Source organism: Corvus brachyrhynchos, unplaced genomic scaffold (assembly GCF_000691975.1).
Source record: "Corvus brachyrhynchos isolate BGI_N302 unplaced genomic scaffold, ASM69197v1 scaffold698, whole genome shotgun sequence".
Taxonomy (NCBI): domain Eukaryota; kingdom Metazoa; phylum Chordata; class Aves; order Passeriformes; family Corvidae; genus Corvus; species Corvus brachyrhynchos.
The window spans coordinates 290,724-301,305 of record NW_008239535.1 but is presented as its reverse complement, the minus strand read 5'-3'; the positions used below and the strand labels follow the sequence as shown (position 1 = coordinate 301,305).

Genomic DNA, 10,582 nt, shown 5'->3' with positions numbered 1-10,582 from the left:
TTTCATTAGAAAAGCTGGTCAAAATCACAGGCTAGAACAGAAGCAAAATGTCTAAACTTAGTAATTACATTTCAGTGTCCTTTCACATGACAAAAGAAGTGGCCACATATTAAAGAGGTACCCGAGAAGATAAATGCTTAGCAAAATGGCAAACTAGGATTTCTGATCCTCCTCAAAAGGTGGCTGAAACTAAAAAGAAAGCAGTTGATAAAAACTGCCATTTAGAGAGTGAGCAAAAAAAATTTACACTAATCTCCAACATAAACAGAGTGAAGAAAGCCAAGATAAGAAATTAATAAAAATTTTTCCTCAGATAACATCATAAGGAAAGCTAACAATGAGAAAGCTACATGCTTCAACCAGCTGACAGACCTCCAACACAAATGACAGGCAAGATAACCCATAATGTTTGAGTCTGAGGTTGGAAATGATTAATGAACCATGATCTCATTGGAACAAGGGGAAATATTTGCTCCAAAACCCAACTGCAGGTGCATACATAATCCCACGTACAAAGGCACAACAGTTTTTCATCTATGGACATCAGGGGTGAAGAAGAAAAAGTGTTCAACTCAGAGAGTTTGAGGCCCACAGATCCAGCCTGATGGGTCACAGCACTGCAGCCTGATGAACGCTAAGAAAGGAAGCACAGCTGAAGCCACACTGCTGCTAAAGTTATTTATTTCTAACATGTTCTCTCATCTTAAGTACTTTTTAGACATATCTCCATTTCACAAATAAAGTTATGCAGATTTTGTTATACACTAGCCACAGAAATGGTACAGAAGACATTCAAAAATAACCATGATCCCACACACATTGTTTACAGCAACAAAGTTACACTGAAATGCTCAAGTTTTCCATCCTTGTCAACACGAATTTAAAAAGTAAAATAACTGTAAGTCTGGCTTTTTGGGAGGACCTTTAAAATAGCAGGCTGACCTCATTAACATTAATCATCTGGCATTAGATACATCTTAAAATTAAGTATTTCTGAAAAATCTGCAGAAATCAACTGATAAAAACCCCTGACATTTATAATATGCAATCTGTTGAAACTTCAGTATACTGTTTTTCAAAATAAAAATAGTGGGACAGCAGTACAAAAAATCATACTTTCCATTGCTGTGTCTTGACTAAACAACCAATGAGACAACTTTCTTTTCAACACAAAAAAAAAAATCAGTCTAAAAACTGATCTGAGTGACATCTTTTTTTTAAAGTGCATTAATTATTTGAACAGTGCACTGATGCTTTTAACAATCTTAAATACAAAAATGCAGAGAACCAGTATAATTTTCAAAGTTTACAAAAACTGACACCTAGAATTAAATCACTAATATTTCTTAATTTATAAACCCTTTAGGTTTACATATGTATCTTCTTCTGTGTACATTCTGTAAAACACAATGGAAACCTGCTCCTGGTTGGTCACTGCTTTTGTAACTTACAGAAAATTATGTAAAAAATATGGACTATGGGCTTATTTTTTTGCCAGCAGAAGTACTGAAAACTCTCTTGGATTTAATGATTCCTTAGACTTCAAAACACACTCATCCATGAAGAAACTCAACCAAAATTAACAAAATGAAAATCATACTGCATCTTAATTTCAAGTAAGTACATTTGGTGCTAGGCGTGCTCAGACCTTAATTCTGGAAGATGCACGTATTTTCTGGCACAATAACTATTACTTTTGAAATTGTAATGGGTTTGCAAGTGTACTGGCCACATATGAGGCTAAAGAAGAGACTGTGTCTATCTACCATCAGAAAGGTAGGATGGCTACAAAACCAATGATACCTAAGTACTAAAAGCTTTAAACTGTAGCCAAAACTATGAGCAACTAACAAGTTTGGAAATGTGTGAACTACCTTTACAAAAACTGCAATGAGGTATGGAAATGGATACCACTGGAAACCAGACAGAGAAAGACAGGATAAACAGTAATGCCTTCATCTTTTTGGGTTCAGGATCAGCTGTGATGATGTGGTGTTAGGACAGCAGTTTTTGGTTTTGTCACTAACAGAACTAGAGATCTTTATTGATCTATACATCAAAGAGTCTCTTGCTATGTGTTCCAGTGTAGTATAAAACTTGAAAATACTAGTTGCATATATTTGCTTCTTTTTCTAGATTTTTATCTAATTGTGATGTTAAATAAAATACTCAACAGTTACAGCTTACTTACAATATTGTTCAATCTCAAAGCTCTACTTAGCAGCCACACCAGTACTGAAAGACTACCATCTATTCAAGGTGTAGAACAACCACCATGTGGGAATATGAGACAACATTAGAAAAAAACATTTAAGGTCCAGCTTTGGTGTTCAGTTGGTTGCATCATCTCTTCTCAGAGGAATTACTTGAAGTGCTTTCGCTATTCTCTCTCCGATAGCTTGACTGCTTGCTGCAATTATTCTTCGAGACATCAAATCAAACGGTCCACCTAGAAAGCAAAGGAAACAAAGCAGCCAGTTTTATATATGGAGAAAATTAAAAGCTGGTATGAAAATAAGCACTGAAAAAACTGAGTGTAAATTATACATTACAATTTAGGACCAAGTTTTGCTGGACAAAAATGCATTTAACACAACAGGTATCTCGTATGAGCTGCATTTAAATTCTCTTCGGTGTACATTTACTGTCTTTTTTCACTTTTCCAGGAGTCCAGCCAAGGCAGTAAAGGTTGTCTTGTTGCTTAAGAACATAAAATTAACCTGTTCTTCATCTATTGATGGGTTGGGAACTGTTCAGTAGTGGTTGCTGGAAAGAGGACTGAAAAGAACTTCTTGGCTTCTCATTTCAGCTACATTTTGCTCCGTTAGTCATTTAAAAGGGTAAAGAGTATTATGCAGGCCCGTGTATTTACCTGTTACATCCAGCAGGACTCCACCAGCTTCAGTAATAATGATTCCAGCTCCTGCCATATCCCAGCAGTGAATCCCCATTTCATAATAGGCATCAGCTCCACCTGTTGCCACAAGGCACATGTTCACAGCTGCTGTACCAACAGCTCTAATGCTAAAGGAGATACAAATGTTGTTTTAACTGAGAAGAGTTTGCAAAGAAGTTACAGTGTCTGTGTACACTGCACAGAGAACACAGAAATGTCCTGATGAACTGGAGAAAGGATGACGAAATGCTGCAGAGAAACATAAAAAAATGGGCAGGAAGTGTTGCTTAAGTAGCTTGAAGAGTTTTCAAAATACAGCAAATTTTCAGAAATTACATTTACAAATTCTGTTAATCAATTTTGGTTTAAATACATCTTAAATAATTTCTTAAACCACAACATATTGTGGAAGATAATTTCCCATGAAACACTAACAGATAGTCTATTTTTCTCTTTGAATACAAGAATTCAAGCAGAGTGTATACTTTCCAGCGCTGAAAAACTGTTTTTGTCAGTTTCTCTGGTGATGCTCAGTAAACATCTCTGACTTGCCAAACCCTCTAACAGTAATCACAAAAAATAAATTACACAGCATAAATTTGGTCTGGTTAACTTCACCAAATCCTTGTGTCACAGATTCCAGTTTCTTTTGGAAATGTCAATGCACTTAGCCAGTAAGTGTGACTTGTGTAAATGCTGCAGTTATTTCAACTAACAGTAAACTGTACATTAAATTGTAACTGATAGCAGCTAAACTACTGCAAGATGCAACTTAAATCAACTCCAGTCTCAAATTATTGTTTACAAATAAAATGCCCAAGATGAACTCACGACACTCCTAAAATGTGTTTCCTACTTTCATCCTAACATATATATTCTTTAGCAGCATCGGAAGACTTTTTGGAAGTAGAAAAAATCTACATGTTAAGCATGTCAAGTGTCAAAACAAGAATCCTGAGAATCTCAGCATAATACTTGTTAGAACAGAAACATGAATATGGTTGAGAAACAAAAAACTGTCTGCTGAAACCAACTTTATACAAAATATTTTGTGGAAATTATACTTTGGTTTATCTAGAGTAGAGGAAGCAGGGAATGCAACCAAAATAAGAGCAGTTTATGGACAATTTAAACTACTCAGACAAAGTTGTATGGTTTTGAAAGAGGAAAAGGAGATCTACTTTTGTCTTCTGAGACATATATATATATTAAAAAAAACAAGAACAATTTTCATTACTACAAGGAAAGGAAACTAAGAAATGCAATATAGCTTCTGTTCATCCAGTTTTATTCCTTGTGTGTTTCTAGGGAAAAAAAGCGCACAAAATTGCACATAATTTTTTTAACTAGTAAATATAACACTTTGCAGTCCTACAAGCCCAAACATGCTTTGCTTCTCAATACTGACTGTTAGGGTTCTCTTCTATACATCTCAGCTTGAAAAAGCTAAACACAGTTTCTCTGTGGAAGCTACTAGACAGAAACATTTAAACCATATTTCACATTTAAGGTGTCAAATATAATGCAACCAAAGCTTTCTATAAATTATCGTATTTACAATATTAACCATTGTCAGTACATATAAATACATATAGAAAATATAAAGTGTCTTACCCATGAATAGGAATACTGAGAAGTCTTTCCATATTAGAAAGAATTATTTTTATAGCCTCTGGATCACGATTTGACCCCAATTCTGTTACTAAAAGGGATTTTGTAATGTCTGGAAAAGAAACAAAACCTCACTCTTCCAACAGCACAACTTAAATGGCCACAGGGACTAGCAGAGTTTACCTCATTGCTTTCTTACAAGGCTGAATAAAAGTGAGGTATCTTAATAAAATATTACATATATCAAACATATAAAAATCTTATTATCTTATTACTTGGAAAATGGCAGGAAAAAATAAAATACAATGAAAGAAGCACTATCTGCTCCAACTGCGCATATACATTAATCAATGACAGTAGTAAATAAAATTCTATTGCTAGAAAAAATAAAAGTCTTGAGATACTTAAAGATCCCATTTGAAGCACAGACTTTACTTGATGTAGGGTTGTAAGCATAGAGGAGTGCTACTGACTTAAACCTACAGGTCACACCTGGGAGAAGTTGAATTGTTTGGCAGATTTGTTACACTCTAAAGAACAATCTCAAACAGACTGCAGACATATAGGGAATTAAAAACAAACAAACTAACAAAACAACAATACACACATGGGGAATAAAATCTTCAATTGCCAAGTCCTGATTTTGCACAGATGACATCATATGCATCAAAGAGAACATAAAAGGTGTTTCTTTTGGCCCATGGCCAAAGAAAGTCTTGCAAAACGAAACTATGAGCTAAGAAATACCAATATATCCAGGTATGTAATTTCTGCTGTCTGATTTGCAATGTGGTAATTACCAGAAAGAAGCTACTCAGCTCAGCTTACCTTCTTGGCCCGATACTTGAAGTTTCTGACCATTGCAAAATGCACCTTTTCCTTTTCTGGCAGTATACATCTTGTCTTCTACACAACTATACACAATTCCAAACTCTATCTGCAAGAAAAAATACCTTGAGGTTTTTTTCCCTGTGTTCCTATTTACTGTAAAATAGGAGATTATAGAACTTAGTTGTAACTAGAAACAAGCAATTAATTTGGGTTTGATTAGATATTAAGTAATAAAAAGTATACCTTTTTGTTTACAACAAAGCCAATTGAAACTGCCACAAATGGAAACCTACAAAACAAAACATTTCACTAATTTATAGTGAGATACTAAATTTCTTTCATTACCATGCTTACTCTTAATAAAGACAGTGTTCAGTTAAATGTAATGTATATTTCAAAAACAAACTTGGACTATATACAACATAGGTTTCTGGAATTTGCACAGTTTAGCTGAAAATAGAGCCAATAACACTTATTACCATTTGAAACACAAACTTTTCTATGCACAAGGGGCTGTTATTCCTGTTACAGCTGTTCCTAGCTTAGGGACTGTTTTTTACAGCCAAAGAATGCAAACAAGCCTCTATGCTACTAACCTTTCTCAGAAGGAACAAGCTGGTCTCATAAGAAGAACCAAGTTACCTCTGCCCCCGCCCCGTTTTCCACCAAAGCCATGACCAAGACAGATACTGAAGAATGGAGGAAGAGTGAAGACAGTGGGACTATGTAAGACATGGTGGATTGCATCCCAGTCTAAGTTTGAAACAATCAACCAGTTAATTTTTTTTCAATTCCCAGACATTTGCTTTTGTTCCTTCGGCAAAAAATACCAACTTTTAAGCCTGCAGATTCAGTAGAATGGGTTCTTTTCTTGTAAGTTTCTGAACATGTTATTTAGCAGGATTCAGAAGCTGTTTAAAAGCCATTGTGCACACAGCAGCAGTCATTTCAAAACTGAAATCAAGCAGACTCAGAAAAGCTCACTGGGGCCAAAATCTATCACATTTAAAAGACATAAGGAATAGGCTGTCAGCATTACACTGAAAGTCCCCTCCTCATCTTGGTGCAAAATACCATTGATAATTACTGGCAATATCTTGCTTTCTTCTTTAGCTGGGGCTCCTAGATCTCAACGGATTTGAAATTTCTTAGAAATCAGCACCTGAAGCTGTTATTCCCTCTCTGAAGATGCTGCAACTTCTTACTCTGAGTCCTGCTCCGGTTGCAATCTGCCCATCTATCTTTGGAATCCATGCCAAAGGCTGCTGACCCCTGCTATATAATACAGGCCTCTTATGGAACAACTGATGTAGGTAACAGACCAAGACTATTAAAATACTCACAGGAATATTAAAATGCTTACAAAAACTGCCCAGTGGCTCTCAGTAAGTAGCAATTTGTAACCATTAACAAGTTCATAGTATCTCTTTCAAAGCAATTTAAAAATTAAAAACAACCTTACTTTCAGGGAACTGGAGAAAGAAAAAGGATTATCAGTTGAGGTTGCTAACAAAAGAAATGAAAGGTGGACCTGTGTACAAAGTTGGTAGTTCCATCAATTGGGTCTATAATCCACGTGGGGTTATCTGTCAGAATGCTGCCCTCTCCAGCTGCAACAGATTCCTCTCCAATAAAGCTACAGTAGAAACACATTTAAAAGACAGAAAGAAATTGTTAAAAATGTATTAATTACAACACTGTCCTTGACACTGAAATTCTTAAAAGTGAGATGAAGCTTGGAGTACCACCAGCGATACATAAAAAACTGAGAAAAACATTATTTATCCAGAAAGCACCAACCATATCTGACCAAGCTTGCATCAGTATTTATGATGTCAAGGATAAGCACAATATGTGGCAAAAAGAATTTTATGTTTCAATATAGAAATAATACCAGAATTTAGCATTCAGAACATTGACGTTTTCATAATTTTTTTCCAGTAACAGCATCATCAAATTTTGTTCAAAATACCTATAGCTATTTACACCTTTCAGCTTACTTGTGCTACACAACATTATTTTTTAGCTTGTGTTTTCAGTGAAAAAAGCCTTTGTGGTCTTATGTATCTGGTTAGAACACTGCAGCAACTGTTAAATTTGAAGACTGATTTAAACCCAAATACGATAAAGTTGTTAATCTCAAAATTTTAGTTTTACAAGCATGAAAAAACAGTAATATAGTAATGGAATGGAAATTCAAACCAGTTTCTGAAGAAGATGGGTGACTGCATGCTCAGCCACAGTATTAAACCCCAGAGACACAGAAGACACAGTGCTATAGCACTCCAAAATTCACAATTTTTGCTGCTCATGAAAGCATTTGTTTTGGACTGCAAAATTATTAGAATGAGTCTAAGTGGGTGGAATTCTCTTCAAGGCCTTTTGCAGGTTGTCACAATTTATCACACATTACTCAACCTATGAAAAGTTTGCAGCAAACACATGTTTGTGCTTTCCTCCACAAACATAAAAAATGAGAACTACTGAGAGGTAACAAACGAGGTCCCTTTAATACTGATTAGAGTTTTATGATTAACTACAGAAGTGAAGATGACTAATCAGAAAGAAACAGCATGTTTCCAAAAAGCAGCAGACCTTCAGAAAGATGAGACTGAATATAGCTGATGAGTAATTCACTAGGAAAAGAAGTTCAGCACCATTATGTCTAATGTAACACTGGTTACCTAAAATAAAAAGAAGCTAAAATATTCAAAAATGCTTATCAGTGTCACAGAAACTGTTATTTCAAGGTCATTCCACAAGTCTGTATGATTACACTAATTTGGTTACTGAACTTTTGCACCACCTCCGTTGCTCCAGTTCTACACAGATTTCTTATATTCCACATATACAGCTACAGTAACAAAATCTCCAAGAAAATGCAAGAAAAAAACAGCAAACTGACTTTAAGGAAACTGTATTAAACTTGAGCCATTGTGTCAAAATGCTAAAGACAGACCCATGTAAGCAAAATACATATAGATCACCCTTCACGAATACATTTTTCAGGGAGTGGAGGATAGGGATATGGAGAGAGGCAGGGGAAGAGGAAAAAAAGGGAAGAGCAATTAAGAAAGCAGTATTTTGTATGACAGCCTTTGTGTTATGCAGAACAGGAAGATCCTGTCTTCTTTTAAGGATGTTTTATGTTGTCAAACTGTATGAGATTTGCCAAAGGCACTCGGTTCCACAGGACCCATCCCACATAGACAGCAAAGGCACACTAGTTTCAAAAGCAGACAAGAAATCTGGGTTCCAGGTCTCCTGGGGACACCTCTGATTTTCCAAAGCAATAACCAAGAAGTTTCTTTCAGTTGGCTCAACAGCAAGTGAAGTTCAGTCTAAGTTTTGTCTCATGTCAGTAACCTGGGGACACCTTGTTTTGTTGCTACAGCCCTGTGCAAAACTTCAACCTGCTAGTACTCTAAAATACTTAATTTACTGAAGGTAAAGGAGAATGCTGCAATTTTCCAGCATGCCAGTTGTACTAAAATTTTACCAAGCAAAATCATAAATTTTCCATTTTTTTTCTGTCAAAAGCATACTGGTAAACAGCCATACCTGTGAGAAGGATACTTTTCTTTTATCAAAGAAATAATGAAGTTTTCTACTTTTTGATCAGTTTCTGTCACTAGATCTACAGGTGAACTTTTAGTCATAACAGATATTTCTTCTTTGAGTGCTCCACGGATTATCTGTTAAAACAAAAACAAAAAAAATCTTTCACTGTTAACAATATGGAAAATACTAGTTTTCCAAAAAAATCTGAGCAACATTTTTACAGCCATTTTCTATACTGCATATACAAAACACAAACACAAGCAGTGACATGGATTTAACTGCAGGAGCTGAGACTTGCATCTCTAGTCCCTACTCACTACAAAGTTTTACATGGCTTTAAATCTAAGTACTACAGGAAGATCTCCAGGTAGATGAAACTGGGGTCCATTTTGTTAGGACAAGTTTTAAATTTACAAATTTAAATACCAAAGTTGAAGAAAACACCTGACACTGAGCTCAAATCAGCTATTTTTAGCCAGACCCAGCATTTATGATCTTAAAACTATCAGTACCAGCTTAAGCAGGAATCCATGCCTCATAGCCCACAGAATTATTTTACTATAACTCAGAAAGTTTTTCTGAGGGAAGACGTTAATGAGGTTGTTGCAGAGACAATGTTGCACAGATTTTGCAGCTCCAGGGGACAGAATTAGTACATGTGTCATCTTGTCTGGCTGCCACAGCCTTCAAATGTACCAAGTAGAACTACTAAGTAGAACTGAACGTTTGGTAACCACTCCGGCTGAGGCTTTGCCAAGATGTACAAACTTTTTCTTGTTCTAAGCCGTCTTAGATCTCAAATGGCAAAATGTCATCGCTGTAAGGGATGGTTTTTATTTACAGAAGCAAAGCAGTTAATGAAGAGAAACAATCATAGAGTGGTTTGGGTTGGAGGGAGCCTTAAAAACCACCTAGTTCCAACCTTCCTGCCATGGGCAGGGACACCTTTCATGGACCAGACTTAGAGCTCCATCCAACCTGGCTTTGGACACTTCCAAGGACGGAGAGAACACAATATGGTATTGTGTGCCATCAACAAGCCACTGTATAAAGCTGATTGAAGCGTTCACAAGAAAGAATGCCACCGACTTTCAGGCGGTAAAATAATAAGGTAGACAGGAGTTGTTTAAGGGTGATGCTCTTTGTCTACCACAATTCTGAGTTTTATTTTTTAAATCAAACTCAAGGAACCAAAGTTACTCCTTAGTCTTTAAGGACTTTAACTCCAGGCCAAGGAAAAGCACAAAGCTGTTTTCTTAAGCTAACCAAATTGCAAACATAAAAGACAATCTAATCTTGCACTTGACCATCACAAACTATTCTGCCCATTTAGGTTTTTGACAAAACACTCTTAGGAAGAGATTCCAACATCAACCTCCTTCAAAAAGCTATGTACATATTAAACTCAATAAATAACGTTATTATTTATAAAGAGCTTATACATACCTCCCCAGCTTTCCTTGCTAAACCAACTGCATAATCCATACATTCTTGCCAGGGATCTGCCATCTTTCCCGAGATAAAGAACCTAGCAAAAGGAGAGATTAATGCAAAAAATTGTTACGTCTTCTTTGTTTTCTTTTTTTTTTTTTTTTTACAAACTCGAAGTTTCTTGCTTCACCTGGTTTATTTTTAAGTACTGTTCAAATGGGTGCTGAGCGCACGCCCCGCCGCGGGGCTGCG

General features: G+C 35.9%; 1 protein-coding gene across 2 annotated transcripts; it reads right to left on the bottom strand.

The window, feature by feature from the left end:
- Positions 1–664: 664 nt before the first annotated feature.
- On the bottom strand, positions 665–10,582 carry IMPA1 (inositol monophosphatase 1). 2 transcript variants are annotated; one of them, XM_017741196.1, is made up of 9 exons: positions 10,521–10,582; positions 10,346–10,427; positions 8,900–9,033; positions 6,870–6,974; positions 5,582–5,627; positions 5,336–5,444; positions 4,511–4,619; positions 2,873–3,024; positions 665–2,449 (listed from the first exon to the last, which is right to left on the bottom strand). In XM_017741196.1, the coding sequence occupies exons 2-9, from the start codon at positions 10,406–10,408 to the stop codon at positions 2,331–2,333; spliced, it is 837 nt and encodes a 278-aa protein (XP_017596685.1). In that variant the 5' UTR covers positions 10,409–10,427; positions 10,521–10,582; the 3' UTR covers positions 665–2,330. The 2 variants fall into 2 exon arrangements, with proteins under 2 accessions (XP_017596685.1, XP_017596686.1); XM_017741197.1 differs by lacking the exon at positions 665–2,449 and having other exon boundaries at positions 2,915–3,145.